The sequence below is a fragment of the Lichenostomus cassidix genome, chromosome 1 (assembly GCF_008360975.1).
Source record: "Lichenostomus cassidix isolate B80296 chromosome 1, HeHo_3.0, whole genome shotgun sequence".
Lineage (NCBI taxonomy): Eukaryota > Metazoa > Chordata > Aves > Passeriformes > Meliphagidae > Lichenostomus > Lichenostomus cassidix.
The window spans coordinates 103,880,317-103,906,350 of record NC_139479.1 but is presented as its reverse complement, the minus strand read 5'-3'; the positions used below and the strand labels follow the sequence as shown (position 1 = coordinate 103,906,350).

The 26,034-nt window shown below is 40.0% G+C and overlaps 1 protein-coding gene across 1 annotated transcript; it reads left to right on the top strand.

The window, feature by feature from the left end:
- The first annotated feature begins 1,137 nt into the window (after nucleotides 1-1,137).
- On the top strand, nucleotides 1,138-25,212 carry CXADR (CXADR cell adhesion molecule). The gene is made up of 7 exons (XM_085074790.1): nucleotides 1,138-1,296; nucleotides 17,272-17,441; nucleotides 18,098-18,302; nucleotides 18,667-18,822; nucleotides 19,835-19,957; nucleotides 20,243-20,381; nucleotides 20,734-25,212. The coding sequence occupies exons 1-7, from the start codon at nucleotides 1,236-1,238 to the stop codon at nucleotides 20,999-21,001; spliced, it is 1,122 nt and encodes a 373-aa protein (XP_084930916.1). The 5' UTR covers nucleotides 1,138-1,235; the 3' UTR covers nucleotides 21,002-25,212.
- The last annotated feature ends 822 nt before the right edge of the window (nucleotides 25,213-26,034 follow it).

Genomic DNA, 26,034 nt, shown 5'->3' with positions numbered 1-26,034 from the left:
AAGACTTCAGTGCATGTTCACATATTCATAATTCCAGCAGAAATGGAGACACTGCTGATTTCAGCACTAGGAGCCCTTTATTGAATGAAAGGTGTAGCACCTCCTTTTTAGCTACGTGTATCCAAAAAAACTCCCTATATGATACCCACTTAATCCAATGTTTTCGACAAGGGCAGAAACAAATTTGGGTTTTAAACTCTCACATCACACATACAGAACATAATCATATAAAATGAACTTTATTTATTATGGTCATCACAGAAAAACAACAAACTGTAACACTTTCAAAATTCGTTTGGAATGCAAATCTGGATTGCACAGCTTTTGTGTAAATATTTGATTATGGGGGCACTTTCCCAATCGAGACAGAGCTGTGGACATAACAAAGGACATGGTGCCAATACTATTGAACCCTTTACAAGTGTCAGAAACTTGAATTTATTGAACAATAATTTGCTATTGCAGTATGTGGCAATAAATTCATGGAATGCGTTCATTTATGGAAAATAAACCTCGTCGAGTGCACTTTGTCTTCTGATAAATGTAACTGATGGTTTTGCTCTATAAGGAGCACGAACGGGGATTTTCTGGAACCGGCGGCGGCTGCAGTTTTGGGCACCATGCTACCACCAAGCAGAACCAAAGTCTGATTTGTACCCTTCCGCAAACGCTCTCGTCTCCCTTTTGTCTCCTGAGCTAGCTTTCCGCAATTCCAGATCTTTCACCGGCAAGGCGTGTGCGCTGCACAGGGAGCGCACAAGGCACTCCAGCCGCGTTGCCATGGGGACCGAGACAAGTGCGCTGGGCGCTCGCAGTAATCGCAAGGGACAGGCGCTCCCGACGGGAGCGGAGCGCTGCCCGCCGCACCCCGGGCGTCCCCCCGGCTCCCGCGGGCAGCCTCCGCCCGCTCGCTCGCTCGGCGCCGTTCCAGGCGCTGCGGCCGCCGCGCCGCCCCGTCCACACTGCCGGCCGGGCGGGCGGTCGGGGGAGCGGCGGCAGCGGCGGGCGGTGCGCGGGGAGCCCCGGCGGTCGCGGCGGCGCGGCGGGCACGCGTGGCGAGCTGCCCCGGGCCGGCAGGTGCCGCGGGCGGGGCGGGCGCTGCGGAGCCGCGGCGGGGCGGGGAGCGGCCGGAAGTGACGGGCCGGGCTGATTCACCTGCTGGGCGGTGCGCGGCGCGGGAGGGGCCCGCCGGCCGCCGGGGGACGGAGCCGTCGCCGCTGGGTGCCCGCCGCGCCATGGAGCCGCCGCCGCTGCCGCCGCTGCTCGGGGTGTCCCTCGTGCTGCTCTGCTTCGCAGGTGGGCGCAGGTGGAAGGGACGGGACGGGACGGGACCGACGGGAGGGGAAGGGACGGGAGAGAGGGGGAGAGGGAAGGAGGGAAGGAGGCTGTGGTTCTGTGGGGCTGGGAGAAAGCGCGGCGGGCGTGAGGGGCTGCTGGCCGCGCGGTGTCCGCCCCGGGGGCTGCGGTGAGCCGCACCTCCGCCGTGCGTGTGTGGGGTCCCCGCCGTGTGTGTGTGGGCTGGGGGTGTCTCCACCCTGTGTGCGTGTGCCTCGGCCGTGTGCGGATCTCTGTGGCTCGGGTATTTCCCCGTCCCCGCCAGCCCCTCTGCCCTGCCCGCCCTCAGCGCGGGGCGCGGTGCCCCGGCGGGCGCTGGCGGCGGGGCCGCGCCGCGGAGCAGACCTGGGCTTTGTTCGCCCTCAGCGCGGCTGCCGAGCTTTATCTGTCGTCTCCCCCTCCCCTTCCCCCGCCGCCCTCCCGGGCAGCCCCCAGCACGGCCGGGGCCGCGCTGCTCCCCGCTGTCTCCCGGCCGGAGCAGCTCCCGCCGCGAGCCGGCGACACGCGGGAAAACCGACGTGGAAAGAGCAAAAGGAAAAAATAAATAAATAAATCCATACCCCAGCCTTGCGTGTGTAACACCTCCAGCATGCAGGCTGGCTGTGCTTTAGGGGGGTGGAAGGGCCGGGTGGCTCCCGGAGAGCGTTCGGAGCGCGGCTGGCCAGAGCCGATGGACACGATGGAGCCCTGCGGAGGGAACGGGAGAGCATTGGAGGGTGGGAGGAAAGGAGTTGAACTGGATGGACCTAAACGCGTTTGGTTTTTGTGATGAAAGAAAACAAAGGAGTAGATATTCTCAAACAAAAAAAGCAGCCAACCGTACCCAAAATCCACACATGCCAAATCAAACGTGCCTGGGCTACAAAAAGTAGGCAGATGTTTTTCATCTCAAATACTAGATGTTGTTATATTCCTGTAATGAACTTGGCTCCCATATCAATGTTTCCTAAGCATATCTCTAAAAAAACCTCCTAAAGTTGACCGAAACTTACATGAAACTACAAAAGGTGACAAAACACATATGGAGGTTCAGGTTCACAGTAAAATGTGTATGAGTGGTGTCAGGAGGTCAGTTTTTATTTCCTATTGAAATGTTAATGCCCGTGTTGTTGTCACTGCTGTTTTGGGAAATTAGTCATGGGATCAAAATTCTGTGTCTGTAACGGAATGGTGAACTCTGATCTCATGATGAAAGGGAATAGGTAGTTCTGCCTTACATGTGTTTCCCAAAGCAGAGTTAGAATCAAAATAGATACTGGTATAAGAACTATGAGTTACTGGTATTTACTTGACAAGATTAGTTATCAAGATTTATATTGAAACACTTCATCTAACGAAAACTGCAAAAAAAACTCTTGGGAGTAGAATTTTATGTACTGCATTTGGACTGGATCACTGCTAGGTTATCAAAGGCCATGATTCCAAAAGATTGGGAATAATTAATATATGAGGAAATGTCATGCCAGAAAAGAATTTTACGCTTTAGTTCTACTGAAGGATACAGGTGTCTTCAGACCTCAGTGTGAAATTGGATGACTTTCTAAATAAAGTAATTAAAACAGGCATACCTCTTTTGTACAATTATTTGGATGACTGTGCCCTAAAACACATATATTTCACAGTCGTCTGAAGGAAATAATGGAATAATCTATGTATCATAGCAGTTGATATATCCTCTGAGCTGGCTTGTGTTTTTTCCCATCAGATTGAGTTAATATTTCTGGGTCTGTGCTGCAGATAGACATCACTTCCCTCACTGAAGGAATGGATGTCAGTAAGTTGCTATTCTGCATATGGATCAAACTTAGAGGAAGCTATTTTTTGTGCAGTTGAGTGAAAGCTGCTGTCAGTGAAGGATTGCCTAGGTGCTGAAGTTACTCGAGTTTGTGGTGGTTGTGGTTTAACTCCAGCAAGAAACTAATTACCACCCACGTGGTCACTTCTTCCCCTTGCATTGAGAGATGAGGGAGAGGATTGGAAGGGTAAAGTGAGAAAACTTGTGGGTGGAGATGAAGACAGTTTAGTGGGGAAAGCAAAATCCACACATGCAAGCAGAGCAAAACAAGGAATTCATTCACCACTTCCCATGGGCAGGGAGATGCTCAGCCATCCTCAGGAAAGCTGGGCTCTGTCACACATAAAGGTGACTTGGTAAGATAAACACTGTCACTCTGAACATCCTCACTTCTTCACACAGCTGTGTATGGTGATCATGACATCCTGTGGTGTGGCACCATCTCCCTGGTGGGGGAAATACAGTGTTGGGGAAATAATCTCATTCCATTTGGCACAAATTCAAATTTGTGTAGGGTTTTAGATGGCTAAAAATAAATACAGGTGCTGAACTTGTGATACCAATTTAACAAATAAGATAATAATTTACAGCTTTTAAACTTCTGAAAATGTGTAACATCAGAACACAAATTTGCAATAATTGAAATATTAACATGGCCAGACTAGCATCTATCTTTGTATAGGTATAAAAGAACATATTGCATGCATAGTGATCCATTTAACCTTTGGAAGACATATTTTACAAAACAGTAATGCTGGGCATACAAATACCCCAGTTAAAGATAAGAGTTTGAGTAGAGTTTTAAGGTAAATAATGGGACAGGAATTTCTTTAGTCTTGTAATGGTATCTCTTATTGCTGCTATTGTAGTGGGTTTTAGGTCCATTTTGGTTTTTTGTTTGCAATGGTAATAGTAGGTCATTTTGTTCTCTGTTAAAATTCTGCAACGGGTGATGATTTATTAATAGAATTGTAAGTTTTTAAATAAAATTTAAGTTCTGGTAAACTTCAGGAAAAGTCTGGTTATTGCCCTGTTATTAAACTTCCAAAAGTAATTCCAATATTGTGCATGTAGGAGGAGTAAAGCCTAATGCAGGCAGGGTAAGTCAGCATTTGGTGGCTAATACACTTTGTCAAATAAGTGTAATAAGGAACTTAAACCTGTTCATGTTTTTATGCATGCAATAGGATCTTGCAGAAGCTTTAATTAGAATTTTGAATACCACAGGAGTTGAATGATGACTTCTATCCCAGTCTTTTAATTGCTAAACCTGGTACACTTTGTCTATTGGGTAGTAATTGTAACAAGATGAAGGGTTCAAGTTTTTCTAAAGTGTCCATTGACATGAAAAGTTACCCGAAGTTCAGGACTCATTTCCTGGATCTTAGAGTTTTTAGATGTATGAAAATCTTTCACCAGAGATTACTTAATCAGCTGTTTGTCAACTGCTTTGACATCGACCATGACATTTGAATCAGTGATTTTGCCTTGGCTAATCTGTGTTTCTCAGAATGTATTTTGTGTGTTTGGAATTCTTCTGCAGGGATTATTGTAACTCATCACTTTGGTCTCTTCTGACTGCCCCCCTGTGTTGCATCAAACTTCAGCTGCTTCTCTGTCTTCACTTCCAGCTCTTGCCTCTTCCACAGCCAAGCCCTTTTAATAGACAAATGAAATTACCCCTCCTGAATGTCTGGTTTAGCTTCAATTGCTGCTTTACAGAAATACACGTGCTCATATTTTGATGTGAGTACATGTATGCTTTGCTACTGATTCCATTCACACTTCACGAAATTAATTTTGAATATCTTTGAATCTACCTCAGTATTGGAGCATGTTAAAACTCCTTTGCCACAGTGCCTACAGAGATTTGTACAGACTAAGAAGTTTGGTTTTGGCGCCAGTATTGTTTCAACAGACTTCCACACTTATTTAATCAATTGTTGCTTGCATCCTTTCGTAAGGTAGTAATGACAGGGATTCTTTTTACTCTTGTTGCAGCCTCTCATTGATTTAATGAAACTTTTAGATACTGTGTGACACATTATAAATTTGGGGAAACTTCAACAACTGTGTGCTTCGCCAGCCTGGAAGAATGTGGGTGGTCCCCATCCTTTATTACATCCATTTAGTTACACTTTCTTTTTTTCAGTTTCTTTTTTTTCTCCCTTCAATTTTAGGGAATTCCTTTTGACTCCTTTGCACCTTTCAGGGGATGGCTCAAAGAAAAGCCCCTTCAGCCAGTTGCCATGGGAGTAAGTGGCAGGGAAATCATAGTTCTGTATAATCCTGTTTCAGTAGCAGCTGTAATATAAGCAGCCCCTGCATCCTTGCTGGTCCTTTCCTTTACTGCAGTTGTAAATGGGTCTCAGTTGTGGAAAATTTAAATTTTTTAACTGGTTAGGTCACATGATTTGAAACAAGAAAGTGTTTTGCCACCAACTTGTCCTGAACAAGGAATGAGTGATATGAAGGATGGGAGGAAGTATTAGGAGGAAAATCTGTTCTGTTTGATCAGTATTTTCCCATTGCGGGAAGTATCTGTAAAACCTTGGCCTGGAGGGAGCTTAGTTGAGGAGTAAGACTGCATGGCTAAATCAGGCAATCAGTCAAATGTCTAGATGTCACCTCAAAGATTATTTTTGCATCCCATTTGAAGTTGTACCTGGCTTTCATCTGACTCCATAGTGAGCCAGTTCAGGGAGTTTAAAAGTTATAAAGAGAGTACATTTTTGTGAGGTTAGTTTTCTACCTGTTCCTTTTCCTGATCTGACTCAATGAGATAAGTCTGAATTATAATAAAAGAGTGTCAGCTGGAACCTCAAATGCACATGGGTGGACTATATTATTACCATTGTTTATTTATTAATCTATTTAAATGTCACCTACCTACTGGATCGTGTGTTCAAAACCTGATAAAGAGGCAAGACTTCAAGCTTTATTGTATTTACACTGGAGCTGTTCACTGGTGCTGTGACGTCCTTTAGCTGCTGTCAGGAAGCATCTGAGGTACTTGATGGTTGCAAGTTTTGCAGTTCCACTTGCTGCTACATTTTTTTAATAGATGTTTTTCATGCCCTACAGCTAAAGCCTATATGCTCTGTATGCTGAAAAGTGATTAATCGACAAAAACTATGTGGTGTGTTGGAGGGAAGGATGAGGATTTGATACATTCTCAACTGTTTGAACTTGTGCAGAATTAGTTTGCATAAGGAATTGGAATTTCCTGTATTCACTTATCCAGCGTCTTCACTTCTTCACTTTAGGTGCATTAGCAGTATAAACTACAAGGAATATTAATCTCAGCTGTTTTAAGGCATGTAAAAATAACCTGTATGTGTATATATATATATATATATATAAAAGTCTTACTAAATGTTTAAATGTTAACTTTGTGGCTAATTAGGGTGGATATTCTAATTCTTTGAGCTTATTCCTTTCTGTCTGTTTCTGACAGAAACAGGGGCAGGGATGGAAAAAAGAACGGGCAGACAAGACATTTTTCTCTGTCATTGTGATGCGTCACCTTTATATTTAAACAAAACCCAAAAACCAGCAACAAGAAAAAGCCCAAAATCAACTCTGTGCTACTGAATCAAGTAGTTGTCAATCTTAACACAAAAATTGCATGTAGTGGGAAAAAAGCATTGCTTGTTCAGTAGCTCGGAAGAGCCAAAGCCCCTTTACTCAAGTGAAAATAATATGGCTGCTCAGTTAAGTGTTGGATTGTTGTGAACTCCCTGATGCATTGACTGACAGATGTGCCCAACGCATTCACACTGCCACTGAGCTGCTTCATTCAGCTCCCTTTTAAATGCCATCAAATTGGCAGGAAAAAGATCGAATCATGTGGCTTGATTGCTTAGTGACTGTGTAAGCCTCCAATATCCATCCCTAATGGGAAAGTGACTTGCAGAGCTAAAGGCAAAACAACCTGTGCAGTTGGTATAGACTTGGTAGAGGAGGGGCAGGATTTTGGGTAAGTCGTGTCAGGATTTGAGCTCGGATCTTTATTTTGTGCTTGCTGAAGAAGGTCTTTGTAATGGTTTGCCTTCATTTCGTTTTACACTTCTGAGTGCTGTTTCTGTTTCTCAAAGGCTCTGACGTGCAGTCTGAAGGTACAGTTTCACATTACACCTGCCCCCATCACAGATGTGATGTGGTTGCGTTTTGTGTCTGCCGAGGTTGTTGCCCCTTCCAGCTGTGGCATTGGATTTCTTCTCCCCTCCCTTGTGTCAGAGCAGCCTCATGCAGCTGCTGCCAAAGCCCATCCAGATGATACCACAGAAAGGTTGGAACTCGTCGTGATCTTCTGTAGATCCTGGGCTAAACACTACTCGTCTGCTTAAAACTAATCTTAATCCCAGTTTGTGTTACACTATCCCCTCCCCCTTTCAGTTGCCCTCCGAAAGCTTATCCTTCCCTTCAGTAAGGAGATCTGAATGCCCCCTCTCTCCACTTGATAAGCACGTCCCTCTCAGGAAGGTCATCAGCCAGCAGTTGCTAGGATACAGGCTGGTGGCTTTGGGTTTAGCAACCCAAAAGCTTCAAGAATGTGCTGAACAAGTAAGGAGCACAAGGACAGTTGCAAAAGTAAAGGGATGTTGGAGAGAATCTGAAGGCAAAGGGAGTGTTAAGGAAAAAACAAAGTTGTGGGGAAATAAAAAATGTAAAAGATAATTTAAGTTTTAGCCTGTGAATTTTAGGTTTTCATAGTTGCACAACTATTTCAGCTGATCTCAGTGAACTGTGGTTGGGAGTGAAATGAAGCTCATGCTATGTATTTGCAGAGGTGGGGTTATTGGTAGTTCTGTTTATATGAGCCTTAAAGTTAAGAATTTTTTATTAGATTGGGAGGATGTGTAACTTATAGCTTAGTTGTGCAGTACATTTTAAACTGGGGCACGTGTATGCAACGCTACATGAATTGGAGCTATTTATTAATTTAATGCTGTCTGAAGACATCTAGACTGAAAGAAATTTTTTTGTGTATTTGAAGAAGTGTGCATAGTCAGTTTCCTGTCTAGTTTGGTTTTTTTTTTTTTTTTAAACTCATGTGATTTGATAGAGGATTTGTGGATTCAAATAAATGTGCCTCAGAAAAGTGGTGCTTCTCTGCCACCCTGCTCAGAGGAAGTGAAGTTTGGAAACACAAGCCCAATCTTTTGAAACCCAGCAGCAGAGTTGACTACCCAGGTGGTAGAACTTTCCCAGGCTTATTCTTATATGTAGAGGGGTTTTTTTTTAGGTGTGTTTCATTTTGGTGGGTTTTTTTGGTTGGTGGTTTTTTTTTAATATATAATTTTTTTATAAGTGCCTTGTTGTTTCATTAGCCTTCTTTTTGTAGTTTATGGCAAGATCTTATTTCATGCACATAAGTCTCTTATCTGCACCATCTGTGGAAAAAGTGTTCTGAAAACTTAACCAGAACAGAATTCTGGGAATTTGGTCACTACGCCTCTCTGAGCTATTGGTGAGGTAATAGCTGAGATGAAATATGCAAGAGAGAGTTTTAAAATCTTGCCTCGTCTAACATGAGATGTATAAAACTCTAGCTCTTTTCTACAAAAATTGCTGTGTGGATTTAGTTTCCTGAACTGTTTCTATATTTAGTCTGGGACTAAATGAACTAGGAAGGAGAAGACAGTGTGTGGAGCCAAATCTCTTCTGGGTGAGTGCTTTAATTCCTGGAATGTCCTTACTTTCTCTGACTCCATAAACTGTATCTTCTCTGCACAGTAGGAGAGTTTCACTAAGATCTTGTGACTCCAGTTTAGAGGGCACTGACCTGGGAGGTCTTAATTGCAGCTGTGAACATCTTTTATGTTAATTTTACTCTGCCTTTGAGGATCAACCAGTGTTCTGCCTAGTGGACTTAGGCTAGCCTAGAGAGGCAACTTTTTATCTTCTGTCTAACCTTTTTGCATAGGGCTTTTTTGAGGTTTAAGTAGAAAAAGATGTGGTTGGAAATACCCCTTAAATAGGCTTGTTGCTTTTGCTAAGATGTTTTGTTGGGGTGTTTTTACCACTTACAATGAACTGTGCTTATCTCTGAAATTTGTATCATTGCATTGTATGATAACACTTAGGGTGTGAAGCATGGAAAAAATGTGGTCTGTGAAGCATGTTAAACAGTAACTTTAACACTTGATAGCAGGACAGTACTTCCTTTGTTAGGAAAAGCTTTGTGATTTGCCTTTATCAGCATGGGATTATCCTAAAAATCTGAATACTTTGCGGAGTTCTAAAATTAGAAGTACTAAAACCAAACTTCCTTGGATACGTGGATTCAGATGCAGTAATGCTGTGTGACTTTTTCTTCCCTTGTTTTGTTTACTGCTGCATTATTATGTAGCTTTTGTTAGTTCCTTACCAATTGCTTGCTTGTTCCCGTCCTTCATCTCTTGCTTGTTTTTACCTCCGTTGAGGTTACTGTGATACTTAAGTGTTCTTTGGTATGTAGGTACCTGGCTAAATTAATAGGATGTGTATTCAGCCAATATGTATTTTGGAATCTGTTATGAAACATTTTGGGTTTCATTCTCACATCAAAAATCTGTAAATCTATTGATTTTGCTTTCTAAGGGGAAGATAACTAATTTTTTTTATGCTTCTATTAAACTTCTTATTTTATTGGCAGTGTTCCTTAATGTTTAGTAGGTTAAAGGAGACTGTTTAGGGACTGTTCTTTGAGTTGTAGAGTTTATGACGTGAAGAGTTAGATTCAGCAAAGCTTAATAGTGTTTTGGGCCCAAGCTTCTGAAGGCTGGAACTGTACTGGGTCCTTTTGCTCTTGGAGGTAAGAAATAGAAACTGAGAACCCAAATCTGTAGCTGGGCCTTTTTTTTTGGGTTTTTTTTTACCTGTTGGGGAGGGGAAGTGTCTCACTGCTAAATTTAGAATGTGGTTTGTTTTTTTAATTTTGATAAACCGTAGCAAAACTGCATAACTCTGCAGCTCTGTGACCATCTCAGCTGTGCTGATGACTCAGCTCCTGGGTGCTACAAAAACCACTAAAATAAGTAATGTGGAATGTTTGCTTGCCTTTACTCTTTTTTGAAGGCAGCTTTTAATCTAGTTACTGGATCAGCAGGTCTTTACCTTGCAGATGCTCCCTTTGGCTGCTGAGGATGCTCATGGTGGGTATTGTGGGAAAGCAGGAGATGACTGTGAGATGGTGGCTGCTTGTGGGGATTTCAGCCATGTTAAATTGTGCCAGTAAACACCAGGAAGTCTCCTCAGCCAGGCACTCCTCAGTGTGTACGTTCCTCCCTGCATCCTCCCTGCTTACTAAGGGTGTAAATTTGACTCACTCATTTCCACGGGGCCTTAGTTCAGAAGTGCAGGTTTGAAATATGGTTTTGTAGAACTTCTGCCCGAGTGAAGGTGGGCAAGGGGAGAGGTGGGGAACTTTGCTTTGTAATATCATTACAGTTACCTGAAAAAAATAGGAGATGAACCGTGAAGAGGCATATTCAGAAGTAAAGTGGTGATGGTGGGGAGGTAGTTTTTGAGACTGAAATCTGCCCAGGGGAAATATTTGATCACAGGTACATCTCTAATCTGCATTTGAAAGAAAAGTCTAAGCTGAAGTATCTCTTAAGTGAATTTTATAGCTTGTAGTTCTCAAAGCACTAACATGCATTTTTGGTTGTGATCATTAGTTGCTACTTAAGGCCTTGTTCTGTGGAAAAAAGCATTTATATATTTAGAACCTCTTCTTGTTTGCAGTCAGGTATTGGCAAACAAGACTGATTTTGGAGAACCTGATGGTAAAGTACTCTGAAGATGCAGTTGCAGGTGGATCACACTAAGTACAGCAGCATTTCTGAACTCAGCTCTTACCTTGTGTGGAAACAGTCCTGTTACCCATCTAGTGAAGGACTGTGTCTGTCGGGTTACATAACCCTTCCGTGGCATAGCCCTATCTGCTGCCAGAACCATTCATGCCAAATTTAGATGCACACTTACGTTTGTGTAAGCCAGCAATGCAGAGTTTTGATGTATCCCAATTAAATAAGAAAATACTAAATGCATAAGTAATTAATCTAGTATTTTGCTTTCTGTTATTTATTAGTATATATCACAGCTCTGATTATGTCTGTGTTGGAATAAACAAAGCTTTTCTCCATTTTAATTTTTTGTCTGCTTTCTCTTTTGAAGATTCTTTTATACTAGAAAATGGCTTCCATCATATTCCATAAAATATTTCATTTTTCCTAGATTATTCTTAATGATAGCATAGTTTGCTAAGCTGTGTTCTACTTGAGTGATATTAAAAGGTAGGTTCAGATTTTCAGAAGAGAAGAGTTTTTCTAAAGATCATCTACTGGTTTGCACCTCTTCAGGAATTATGTGAAAAACTTGTTCATTCATACAGATATAGTTTGCAATGCTCTTTAGGGTCAGTTTCCCAGAAAAAGAGTATTTTATTCCACATTAAGAAACTTAAATCCAAATGTTCAGAATCCAGATTGTGTATTGATCTCTTACTTCTTCTAATCCAGACTTTTGTAAGGGGTAATACTTATTATTCTTCATCAAGGAAGGGTGCTTGTCTCTTCTCAGCCAGTCACATTCTTTTGTTTGCCACAGCCAAATATGGCACATATTCTCCTTGCAAAATCCGTTGAGAAAAATATATAAACATTTGGATCAAGTGCACTTCAGTGTTAACTTGCAGGGGATTTTTTTTGAGAGTCTGTTGCATGCTTCTGAGTCTATGCTTTGCAGTGATTTATTTGCTGCAGTAAGAAATTAGATATTTTAACGCTAAGCATATTTGAATAAGTGGGCTAAGTGACTTGAGTCACTCATCTGGTGTGTTAAAACCAGAAAAGGTGTCTGAAAAGGGTCTGAAATTTCTGTGAAACATGGTTTCTGTGAAACCACGCTAACCAAAACAAATACAAATCTTCCTTCAGCTTGATAAAATGTCTGCCTGTCATGTACTAGCAGTTAGATGCCACAGTGGATCCACTCATGTTTTGAGGAGCATACTACAGGGATGAAATAAATAGAATCTCCCTGATTTGAGTGGAAACTAAAGGGGTAAAACTTGGGGAAAAATTGGAGAAAATGTCATCTTGTCACTGTGTGTATTGGCTTCCTGTAGATCTTTAGTGCAGTTGCAGAATTGTGTTGGATGTGACCTCAGTCACATCCAACCTTTTGCTCCAAACAACATCAACACTAAGTACTTTGGTCTTCTCTGTATCAGCTATCACCTGTCCTGTTTTTCTTTCTGATTCTTTACTGCTCATGTAATAGTGGAAGATTTTCATGTGGCACTGAAGGCCCATGCTGCTTTCAGCTTTGGTTGTGTTTTGACTTCCCTGGCAGGGGTGCTGCATGCCTGGGCAATATTTGTGTATTCTTCCCTTGATAGGCTGTTCTTGCTTCTTCCTCCTTAGGCCAAGCCACTGATTGATCTGTTTATTTTGCTGGATGTTTGGATGTGCTCCTTGTGTGGTTAGCATTTGTCCTTAAATAGCCTCCAGTTTTCTTGAGCTCTCTTGCTTCTCAGAACTGGATCCCCCAGAATTCCAGCTACTGGGTAAGTTAGTCTGCTCATATGAAGTGCAGGTTCTGTGCTGGATTTGCTTTCCTCCACTCAGGATTTTAACCTTCACTATTTCATGGTTACTACAGTCAATGCTGCTGTTGATCTCATCCCCAGCAAGTTATTTGTTTTTTTTTTTCTTGAAAGCAATTTCAAGAAAGTATCAAATGGATTGAGTCATTTAGTGCTGTTTCCCCCTGAAATCTTTCAGAAACCTCTTAGATTTTGTGTCCTGCTGTGTATCCCTTCTAGTAGATGTCGCAGAGGTGAAAATGTCCCACAATAACCAGTGTCTGTTACTTTTTGAGGCTTTCTGGAACTGATGAAATAGTCTTCATCAGCTTTCTTACCCCGATCAGGTGATTTGTAACAAACTTTGACTGTGACATTGTCCTTACGGTCGGTCCTTTCCTTTAATCCTGTCCCACAACTCTTAGCCAGCCTGTTGTCTGTCCTGTAGAACGGCTTTTTGTGTTCTGGCTGCTCCTTCAGGTAGAGGGCAGGTCACCTGCTGTTCTTCCCTTCCTGGCTTTCTAAAGTAGCTTGTGTGCAGCCATGACAAAGTGCCAGTCGTGCTGGCTATCCCACATGTCTCACTGTGGTGGCAGTTCTGTGTGCAGGTGCTGTAGGTGATCTCCCTTTTCACATGCTTTATCCTCACCAGGGTCTCTGTTCCTCCCACCAGCCTGGCCCAGGTACTTCCCTAAATCTCTATTCCCTCCCCTGACTGCAGAGTTCAGCTACCATTCCCTGGTAGATCTCTCATTTAGAGTGCTTGTCAGCAGCTCGTAACCCACTTCCTGGAGTGGATCCCATCTCTATCTTGGCAGCCCTGGTTTGTCAGGGGTACTTGTGGCCATAAAAATGGATGTGTCTCTGCAAGCCTTTTCCTTCTCACAGGAAAAGAGCAAGGACAGCAAATGTCACCTGGGGTCCCATGTCCTCCTTTGCCCCTGGAGTTTTCTAGTAATGCTTGATTTGCTCCAGGTCTCCTTTGTTAATAGCAGGTAATAATTAGCAAGAAAAGAAAAAAAAAAAGAGAGGAAAAAAAGCAATATTGGTGATGATAATAAGGATCGGAGGACCCTTGATAATCTCTGACATGTTGAATTTGGCCAAGCCTCCTTCATCAGCATGTCTGGCAGCAGATGTGTGCCTTCTCTGCAGAAGGGAATCTCCAGCTAGTATTACCTGCCCCTCCCTTGTGTTGCTAATGCTCAGTCCAAGCCCAGCTAGCTCTGACATGTACCTTAATTGAGGTGCTTGGTGCTTCTGCATGCCGATGTTGACCTAGAAAAAAAAGAGAAAGTGGAAAAAAAGGCTTTGTGTTTGCAGCCGGAGTGTAAGAAAAAGACTGTGGAACACTGGTGTAATAAAAAGATGTGTTGGGAGATGTGCAATAAGAAAGGAATCGAGATTTATGGAAAAGCTCTGATAATTAGAAGGCTCAGACTAATGTTTGAGTACCTCTCTTAGCTAGCTAGTGCTTAGCTAGCTAGTGTGTTCTGGAAGCTTCACGTGCAGGAATCATTGTTGAGTGTTATCCTGAGGACTGTGTGCTTTAGCTTTCATTGACATGTTTGCATGCAGTCAATGTGAATGAAAATACTACTTGGACTTCAAAAGTATCCAAAATTGAAACTTTAAAAAGATTTTTGTGACAATCTTCTATTTTGGGCAAGGCACTTCAGACTGTTGGGTTCTCCTTTTATTTGGCACATGGTTACTATGTTGATTTTGTATGTTTTGGATCAGAGAAATGAGTGCTGTAGTAGAAACTAAAACATCTGCTGTTTCTGGCTTTTAAAGCACTTTGACCAAGCTGCCAGGCAGTGATAGGCAGAACTACTGGAGTCTGGTTTCCTAGGACTGTGCCTCTGAAATATAGTACTTCCAGCTTTTAACATAATTTTTTCTTCCTGTTGCTGGTGTCCCTTTCTCAGTGTTCTGCCATGAAACAATTTGTGTAACATCCACTTTGAAATTATGCTCACATGGAGTTGTCTGGCAATGAAAAGGCAAGAGATAGTTGAAGAATCTAATGCTTCTTAGCTATGTCACTGCAAATGACTACTTCAGGCACTTCTGGTTGTTCTGCACTGTTAGTTCTGCTTTTATATTTGTTTGAAATTGTCAAAGAGATGAACAAGTAACAGCTGAAGAGGGAGAGAAATAAAACATTGATTGTACAAGTCCCATTTATTTTGAAAAGTAGTCAAAAAAATCAGCATATGAATATTCATCTGTCCAGTTTGTTTTGGCGATGTTGTGTTTCCACAGGTATCAACTCTAAGAGTCAGAGGTTTTATACTTTTTAGTTGTAGGGATGTGTCACAGTGTCCCCAGAGTATGAATTCTATTACCCCTATCTGCTGTGAAAAGACAGAATGTTGCTCTTACCTGAATCATTGTCCAGTTTGTGAAATTCTCAGCAGGTTCTCTCGTGGGGAGGGGGAAGCAAATGCATCTGCTGTGGTCCTCAGTTGTGGAACTTCAGATGGCAAAGAGATTGTGACTAGAGATGCTGCCACAGAGCAGGAGCTCTGCTTCAGTGATTTACTTGAGAATGAAAGCTTTTAATTTCCCAGGTTATAGATTTGAGGCTTTTAAGGAAATAACATCATAATGTATTTCATTATCAGTCACTTAAACTGTACTTGAGTTCACATCCCTTTTCTTTAATATAGTAACATTGAAGATGCAGAAATGCCATTTGGAGATGAACTCGAGAATATTGTGTTACAGCTCCCTAATGAGGCTGTGGGGGAAAGGGAAACAGAGGAGTATGGAAGTCCCTGAAAAAACAGTTCAGGAATTTACATTAATAATGTAAATGCTACTGTGTGTTATGGAAACATGAATATACTCTAAATCTACCTGTAAACAGAGGTGATGTGTAGTAGTAGTAGTGTTAGCTTTGTTTATACAGAGGTTTAGAATGGCTAGTTTTACCCTTGGAAATCTGAAAGGATCCTTTAGGAGGGGGTAGGATTTGTGACAAGTCAATGGTATTCACACAGATCAGTATTATTTAGGAAAAAGTATTAATTCAGCCTAATGACAGAGAAGTAGTTGTTCAGATCTGTTTACTGTGGTCAAAAAGATGTGGTACAAACCTATTAGAATTGTCTTTGAAAAGGTGCATGTTGTCAGTAAGAGACATTGTATGTAAATCTCTTTCTTACCTCAAATTGATCCAGGTTTCTTTTTGTTGGTGTTTCTTTCTTTTTTTTTTTTTTCCTATTCCCCACGGACTGAAGGTAATGTTGTGAAAATTAATACCATGAATGGTAGGAAACAAAATAATCCTACCTGCATTTTCAGTAATTAACAATTGTGAAGGCCTTTTCTTGCAGGCTGTTGTCTGGAATTTAATACGTCAAGTGATTTCTCTTCCTAAAGGATTTTTTTAAAATAGCTGTTAAAGATCCCATTGTTTTGGCATGAGGAAGAGAATGCAAAGACTTGCTAGAGAGCAAAATTGGAGTCAAGCAGAAGGATTTCTGTTGGATCCCTTCCAACTCACCATATTCTATGATCTACTGCAAAAATGCACTGGAGCTTCCCTACTCTATGGAGAAGTGCAAGTTAGAGCATAAATGCACTGTGTTTATTGATTTTAAACTTCATTTCATCTGAGGCTGTTACTTTACAGATGCACCAGAGCCATCTCGCCTTCTCACATTGTCCACTCTCCTTGTGGCTGTGGTCACATCTATGTGTCTAGCAACCTGCACACATAAAATGACTGAAAATCTGAGTCTGGCTTCCAGCAAGGTGGACAAAGCAGCAGATGTACCAGTGCCAAACCTGTTTCCATCACGATCAAAGGGTGTGCTTTCCACATCCTGGCTGTGATGTGCAAGCCTGTACACTTGATATAAGGGAAGCCTGTGTTTGTTGTGAAATAGGGGGGAATCTTGCTCCAGGCCTTTTGAGTAGCTCTTTTTGTGTCAGTATATGGATTTTTTTCAGGGCTGAATTGAGGAAAATTTGTTGTTTGGAAGCATGTTTGCCTAGAGGCATGCAGATAAAGATTGCATGGCCTTTCTAGAGGAGTAAGACAAGCATAAAAGACAAACAAATGCAAAAAACTCATTGAGATTTTTGGAAAATATTCATTTGTCCTCTATCTCCTTGTAGATAGAGGAGCCCTTATAACTCAAGGCAGAGTAACTTATTTCCAACCCAGGACTTCTCAAGAATTCTGTCTCTCCTGGCAGACTTTATTGCTGTTCCATGCTTTCATTTAACAGTGAGAGAGCATTGGTACGGTGATTATCTAGTGACTTGAAGACCTGCTGCTGGAAATGTTTGGTTTAGATTTGTGTGGGATTTGAATTGTGCAAAAACCAAAATGATATGGCTTGAAAGATGTAGCTGCCTGTTGGATGTAATTGCAAATGAGCAGCATGTGACTTTGCACTGTGTTGGATAACAGGGTCTGCACAGGCTCTCTTCAGCGGTGACAAGTCTGACTAATGGCATGAATTCTTTACAGGAAAATTATGTTATTGGACACTTGCAGTGGAAAACTGTGTGTGACTTGTTTTTAAAACATAAAAATATATTTTTATAGGTCTAACAAGAAGCCTAACTATAACTTCAACTGACCAGTCAATGTTTGAAAAAGCACAAGGAGAGAAAGTTACATTGCCATGTACTTTTGAACTCTCGGAAGAAGATGAAGGCCCACTAGATATTGAGTGGGTATTGATACCTGCAGATAATCAAAAGAGGGAACAAATAGTAAGTAGAGACTTCTTTTTAGACAGTGTTAATTGTTTGAGTAGGTCAGTGTATCAGTTTTGTTACTGGCTTTTTAAACTTCCACCTTTTCAGGCTGGGATGCTTGTGATCTTAAATTGCTTTGAAGCACCAGTCATATGAAATCTAGTGGAAGTTTTGAAATAGCAGATTAAGGATGAAATGTCAAGACTTTTTTCACTATAAACTTGTCTTCTAATGAAGAACTCCCAAATTAAATATACTTCAGTTCCAAAAAGCAAACTTGGCTTTTGTACCTGCATTATCTTCCGTATTGAAAACAGATTTATGAGGATTTAATTTTAAGTATATTAACTCTTTTAGTTATTAGCGCTTTCCTGTCTTTGGAAGCCTTATCAGTAAGATGATTCATATTAGTACGCAGGTTTTGCAGAATTAAATTAGAGCAATCCTAAACAGATTTCTTTCAGTAAGAAGTCAGAAATGATATTGGTATTGCTCAGGTGTTTGGTTGTAGTATTCACTGTAATGCTGCATGTGGTGATTTTTGAAGATGGAGACTATGTCATATTTCTGGAATTAAAACTACAGAAAGAAATTTGAGAATCCAGAGAGATAAAATTATTTTAAATATTTGCATGCTAAGTGTATTTCTGAATCATATTTTTTTTTTATAGATAATTATGTATGCTGTAGACAGGATTTACAATCATTATTATGCTGCAATGAATGGGCGAATGCAGTTTACTAATCTTGATCCCAAATCTGGTGATGGTTCATTGGATATCCTGAATTTAAAGGCTGCAGACACTGGCACATACCAGTGCAAAGTGAAGAAGGCTCCTGGAGTTCAAAGCAGAAAAATACAGTTGACTGTACTTGGTAAGATAATTAATTTTCTTAAATTTTCTGTGATTTTAATAATGTGCTTATTCTGTCCTATTTTCAGTATCTGAAATGAAAACTTAGGTTGGGCAGTGTTGTGCTGAATCTGCGGTGATTGTGGTTGTTATCGAGGCATTGGGAAGAATGGGCATAATTCTGTTCTGGGAAACAAAGGGAATAATATTTAGAATAATGAGCATTTTTAGAAGTTCTGTGCCTAGCTTGTATGTCATGGAAAATCTTTCCATGCATAGGAATGGTTTGAGGCACAAACTATATCAGTCACAAAATTGACTGACTAATAGAACACAACACATTTGGCTGTGACTGTTACTAATTTACATGATGTTTTGTTTATTAGTAAAGCCAGCAAGGACTAAATGTTCCATTGAAGGATCACAGGAGATTGGAAAAGATGTTACCTTGAAATGTGTGTCACAAGAAGGATCCCCACTTTTGTCTTACGACTGGAGGAGAGTATCTGGCACACAGGAACTTCCTGCCACTTCCATGCTGAGTACTGTCAAACTTCATTTATCACTCTGAAATACTTAAAAACATTGCAATAGTATTTTTGGCTTGTCTAGACTTGTGAGCATCTCAGGGTTAACATTACTGTAGTGTGGTCAAGATTAATTGTGACTTCCACTCTCTAACAGAACTAACTTTGAAACAAGCTGGAGTTGATTTTGGTTTTTAATTCATGCTGAGAGGTGTTTCAAGCTTCAAGTTGAGATTCTTACCATTAGGCTGCAGTATCATGGTCACCTGTGCTCAAGTGTTGTGAGTTCTCCTGTTTGCTGATATTTTTGCTTGTGGAAAAAGTAGGGAATGAATTGTAGCTTCAGTTTGATTTAAAACAAGCAAAAAATACCAAGTTTTTTGTGTACTTCTGTTCTCTATTAGAGTATGTAATATCTTAAAACACAAATCTCTAAAAATCGGCTACAAAGGAAGAACCTAATAATACTCTTCATTTTGAACATGGCTTCTGGTAGTGCTATTTGATGTCTCTTATTCGTTGTTTTGACAGTGAATGGTTGATCATTAATGTCCTTCTGTGTACCACTCAAGACTTTAGGCTACTGCTCTTATGCCCTTCTTTGTCCACCTCCCAAATTTGGGTCATGGTAACAAAAAGATAAATTGGCAATATCAATGCTGGACAAGAATGAGTGGGAAATTGTGCAAGAGTGACTTGTAACTCACTAAAACATTAGTAGTTTTGGGCTTGTGAATGTAAGTTTGGGGACACTGAGAGAGTTCTCAAGGATAAAGACACTACCTAACTTGTTCAGCAGGTAGAGCAAATCATGCTCTAGATGCTGTGGATTACATTTCTAACAGAGTAAGACTTTTACAAACAATAGTGTTTTACAGCATGATAGAACTTTGTTTTAATCTGGATGTTTTTAATATAGCATTATTGAGTAAAGATTTTATGTATGTGCTGGATTAATAATTCTGTGATGTTGAATACAGAATTATACTTAAGAAAATGGTAAACCTCTGCCTTCTGTTGTTTGTAGATAAAAATACAGGGGAACTTCTTCTGAAAAATGCCTCTCGAGAGTATTCTGGTACATACAACTGTGTGGCCTCAAACAGAGTTGGCATGGATGAATGTTCTGTTGAGCTGAATGTCACCCCCCGTAAGTGTTTGCTGTGTAATAGTCACATAATGTTCTGTGTATTAAAACTGAGCATTTTTTTTCTCTAAACTCCTAAAAGGTTAAAAATCCCAACGCTGTTATGTAACTTGTGGGCGCCACTTCAAGTCTTACTGTTTTAAATGCACGTGATTGAGCACTCTCCCTCTGATTCAGTGATGTATTATTGATGTGCATCATGTGAAACATACTGTGCTTAATGATAAAAGAAAGTTGGTCATATAACTTTGACATTTAACAAACAGTATTGTTATTTGTCTGTTCTAGCCGTAAATACAGCTGGTATAATTGCTGGAGCTATTATAGGAACACTGCTGGGGCTTTCTGTACTGTGTTTTCTCATCTTCTGTTGCTGTAAAAAGCACAGAGAGAAGAAATACGAGAAAGAAGTTCATCATGATATCAGGTAACAACATGTCTCTAGTTTCTGAGCAGTATTATTGGAAGATTAACTTTTAAATGTGTTTTCGCAAATAAGTTACTTAACAGTTGAGATTTCTGTCCTAATCTGGAAATCTTATTATAACATACTAATGGCTTGTCAGAGAACTTTTTGTGGTTTGTCTAATTTCGGTAAATATTTTAAAGGCAATGAATATTGAGGGTTTGGGGTTTTTTGTTACTTTAAAGGAAGGTGTAAGGGTTTTTTTGGCTACTGCATCAGAATAGAAAGAAACAAACTGAATATTTGCTTTACAGTAATGGTGACTGAACTCTTGTTCTGCAACTGTTTTCTTTTTGGTTTTTGTCTATTTCAGAGAAGATGTTCCACCTCCAAAAAGTCGCAGTTCAACAGCTCGCAGCTACATCGGCAGCAATCGTTCTTCCCTGGGCTCAATGTCTCCCTCCAACATGGAAGGATATACCAAAACTCCATATAGCCAAGTCCCAAGCGAAGACTTTGAACGTGCTCCTCCTCAAAACCCAACCTTTGCACCTTCAAAGGTAGCTGCGCCTAATTTAAGTAGAATGGGAGCTGTTCCTGTGATGATTCCAGCACAAAGCAAAGATGGGTCAATAGTATAAAATATTATTAATTTAAAAGCTGTTTTTTAAAGTGTTCATTGTAAGTATTAGAGAAAACTACTGTGTCCCATCCCTCATTTAAACACTGGCATGAAATTTTCCTTGAAGAAAATGAGCAAGTTAGTTTGAAAAGCCACCAATTCTCATATTTAATTTTAAACTTATTAGGATATGACAGTTGAACTATTTGCTAAAAGCATTGAAATTCCTAAGTAAATATCGGACACTGAAGGTATTTGGACCTCTGGTAGGTTGCTGAGGAGGCACTGACACTGTCAGCTGATGTGCAGTTCTGAATGTGTAACAGCGAGACACAAGTGAGAAGTAACAAAAGCATTTCATATGTAGACCATGAAGTTTCTCAGATTTCCTGAAACTTTATTCTCTGTTGTGGAATAACAGAAATATTTTAACTTGGCCACTGTCTGGTGTAGTTGCAGCAGGCTAAAATACCAAGGATGACTTTGAATTCTGTTCCAATTGAATATTTATGTGGTTCTTCAATCTGGTAACGTTTGTTTGAAGTTCTTGAGCTCTTATTTCAGGGGCAGCCAGTTATTTGATTGGTTTAATTAATTTAATTAATCTGTTCTGAATTTAAAATGGCAGCGAGTGGAAGTGTGACAGGAGACCTTGCAAGCTCTTTGAAACACAAATTTTTCTACAATAACTAGTTCTGGTGATGTCAGATAACTTAATACTTATGTTATCTGATGCAAGAGGTGCTATCAGGTTGTTGGTAGTGCTATCTAAGCTCTAAAATCTACAGATCAACTGTTACTGTCACAGTAAGAATGAATTAATGTATCTTTATGCAGGTCTTTAAGTTAATTGTACCTTGCATTTTCCAATGCCTGTTTAGATACTAAAGGCAGTACTCTTAGGTTTTTTCCAAAGCAATTTCCTAGAAGCTCCATGGGGATTTAATGAAAGCTGTTAAGTAACTGGTATTTGATGTCTGTCCTCTTACTCTAACCACTGTGGAAACAGCTTTTCCCATATGCAACTAAGCAATAGTCAGCCCTTGTTCAAGATGCTAAAGTCTGACTGTATGAATTTGCAAGGAGTTCAAAGCTCATTTCTCCTGCCTCTTCAACAGCCCTAAATATTCTGAACACAGGTTCAGACTGTGGAGAGCAAGAGCTTCATGTAGCTGAGAGGAAATAGTTATCCAGAACTGTTAATGTAAATCTCATGTTGCAATATTTAAAATGCTTCTTCCCGATTTTGCAAACTAAAAGCAATACAGGAGAAATACAGCAATTCCTTTTCTTACTTTCACATGTATTTAAGGACTTCTGGTAGCTTCTGGTGACTGATGTTACATACTTGCAAAAGCTCCATTTAAAACTCAGTGCAGTTTGAATCTGTGATTTTTTTTCTTCCTTCCTGTTTTCTACTTTCTTTATCCTGTGCTGGGGAGCAGGTTCCTTCAGCTTGTTCTAGCTAGAGATGTTGAACGGCAAGGTATTTTGGAAAATTGTAAAAACGTTATAGTATGTGCGCTGATGTTAATGAAGGAAATATCTGAATAGCCTGTTGAAAGATGTTAGGATTATTTGTGTGTAGCAACAGTGAGAGAAAACAACATTCCCCCAAACTTCTAGGTTTAATATCTGCTTTTCTGTAGCTGCTTATAGACCTGTGATGAATTCTTTGGCTTACTAAGTGTTTGTCCTATCTGTAAATAGGTGCACAATTTTTGGCTGGCACTATTAATGTAAAGAAATCCCCCTGCCCATGGCAGCGGTTGGTAAAAGGTCGTCTTTAAGCTCCTTACAACCCAAACAATTTCATGATTTTAACATACCCTTCATACTGAATTTAGAAACTTGAATAGCTACTAAGTAATATAGAGTTAGTTTTACACATTTGGGACTTTTTTAGATTGTAAACTGATACTGTTAGAGATCAGATTTTTTATCTTTCATGTGTGCCTTGTCAATAAACTTTGCCTGATTGTAACTTCAGTTTTTATGAAATTTCTGGTGCCTAAACATACTGTATGAACAGGTGCTTAGATGATGGTACAGTTCTTAAAACATGACACTGTGATCTGATTTCTTGATTCTTATGTACTATTTATACCTCTTCATGCCTATTTTTGGATGTGAACTTCCGTGTCTCTCTCTGTATTGTTCTGTATTTCAAAATGTCACTTCTTCAATTGCTAATTATGATTTGAGTGTTTGTGTTCCTGAAAACTCTTCAGTTGTTGTACCAATGAGAGGGATGATTGACTTTTATTTATGTGGTAAATGATAGGTTTAGGAAATGTGCCAAACATAGCTTCTGAAGAACAATAGATGAGGAGACATCTTTTTGCATCCAATTATTGTGATAGAAGAGAATTCCAAGACATTAATCATACACTGATTGTTTACCTTGAAACTAAAGCCTTCCTTAATGAAAAGGGTATAGTTACTATAAATACAAGTTGAGTGCAAGACTAAATTGAATCACAGACAGAGAGAGAGAGCTATAAACCTAAGGAATGAGGCAGCAAACCTACTAAATTTGGTTCTAAGCCATCTGTGGACCTATGTGTTTTTTGGTGGTTTGGGGTTTTTTTAAATTAATTTTTTGTTTGTTGGTTGATTTTGGTTTGTTTTTGGTTTGGCCTGAGACCCTGTAACTTACAGTCAGGTAGGCCCTGGGACACTCAAACACAGAAACCTGTCTCAGTAAAGCACACACATGCTTGATGCTCTGTCAGCTTGTGCAAAATAATAAATGGACAGAAGGACAGCCTGATGTGCCCTCAGAGCCTGGCTGTTAGGCTTAGCAGCCTTGACAGTGTCTGTCTATTTATGTAATTGCATGGAAAAATGAAAGAAATGGAATCTGACACAGTCCTTATCTGAAATATAGAACCTCTGACTTGGGGTAAAACTCTGCCTCAAGTTGCTATCATCCTGCCTTTTTGGGTGGATGCAGCACTACTATGAAAGCATAATACTGCTATTATAAATTATACTTATTTCTTTTGTCACTAGATTGTTCACATACACTGGATTATGATTCGCAAAAGCAGCTACTGTATTTTAATAATAATTTCCAGCTGTGTGGGAGATGAACTGGTTAAACATGTGATGTGTCTGATGTGACAGAGAGCTCTGCTGACAGAACACTTTTAGGAAGTAATGGCAGCTGATATACCAGTTAGGAGGTGGCATTTTTAATGTTTCATTTTATTAAAAAAAAGGAGGGGGAAGGGGAGGGAGGGTGGTACCATTGTGTAAATACTCTAAGTGAGCTCAAGAAACCTCTAGTTAATGTCATGACTGTAAACTTGCCTGTTGAGGACTACTATATATAGAAAGAAACCCCTCAATTTTAGCATGATGTGAATAAAGTGTTAGACTTGTAATACTGTAGAGGTTACGTAACACTTGTCCATACATTACAAGAGTTTTCATCGACTTTCTGCAGTGGATATTTAAAGATACTTGTGTGAAACTTCCTTCCCTAAAAACGAATACTTCTTCCAAAACTGTGTGGTGCACAGAAATGCCTTGTTGGAGGGGTAAAACATGAATTTTGAAAGAAATGTACGATGCATACGTCTTTCTCAGCTCTTGATAGTCTCATTCGTATTAGATGTATGCTTCCTGTTTAATAGTGCAAGTAAGACTTCTGAATTGCAAGTTTTTCTGTAATGCTGAATATTGTATATTACTGATTTCCATGACAAGCTTTTAGTTTTGTTCTGAGCAGTGTATATATTCTGGATCACTCTAGGTCTTTGTTCCAGTCTAAAGATACTATGCTATTTGTGTCACATAAACCTTGTTTTATACACTTGATAGGTGCTTTATGGGGCCCTTTGTTTAATAGTTCCCTAGCATTGAGGCATAGCTCAGCTGAAATCGGAGCAATAACAACTTCCTGGGATCCAAAATGTTACATTACACTTCTCATGCACAAAGCACGGACTTTGACTATGAATATGAATTTCAGTATAAGGTTTTTTTATTCACACTTTTGGGGGAATGGTATTTTAAAATACAGGTATTGTGAGTGAATTTGTAAAAAAACAAAATCCAAAATTTTAAAATGCTGTAGTTCCATGACAGACTTGTGTACTTTTTGAAATAAAACTGTTGGAGAAAACAGTAGTCTGTCTTTATTTTAAAGCAGCACTTGTGTATGGCTTCAGCTTTCTCTTTATGTAATTGGAAGTGAACTAATAAATATGGCTGTGTATACCACACTGGCATGAATAATTTTATTTATTGCTTCCCCCCCCTTGATTTCCAAGGCAAGTAAAACTGTAGATATTTTAAAATACGCACTTTTTTGTGGGGTTTCTCATTGTAGATATTAACAGTTATTCTGAAACATAAGGCTGGAAAGGAACTTTATATTAAATTTCATCTCTCTTTATTTTAGGTAGAACCAAAGATTCCTGAAACTGAGTATTCTGTGTCTTTTGAAATTCAAACAAGCAGGTTGACAGCACTGAAAGTACATTGATAAAATGCTCGGGTTTTATATTGTTAGTGTGTTAATGTGCATCTTTTTCAATTTCAGTGAAGCTGACTTGATACTTTGCACCCCTTGGCCTTGCAAACCAACTGATTATTGTCCTTGTAATTTTACCTGAGATTAATGTAATTTCTCCAGTGTCATCTTGGGTGTATATCCAAAGTCTGGCATGGCCTCTATTTGCATTAATGGCATGTATTACATTCATATAATTGGAGGCATAATTAGCTGGCATTTGCTTATAATGTATGCATGTTCTTGTGTTATAATGCATGCCTCTCTTTGTATATTAGTGTGTTCTGGGCCAGGCCAGGTGTTCCAGTCACTTCTTTGTATATATTAAAAAATACCAATACATGTGTGCACAATACATGTGTGCACAAGCACGTGAAGTTAAATGCAGTACTGTTGGATAAACCTCTAGGAATTTTTTCTATTTCAAATTAAGACTCATGCTAAAATACAAAGGAAACCTAAGAAAAATGGAAGGTCAGATTTGTCTCTTTTTATAGAGTTCTGAGAAACCTTTCTTACACTCTTTTAAA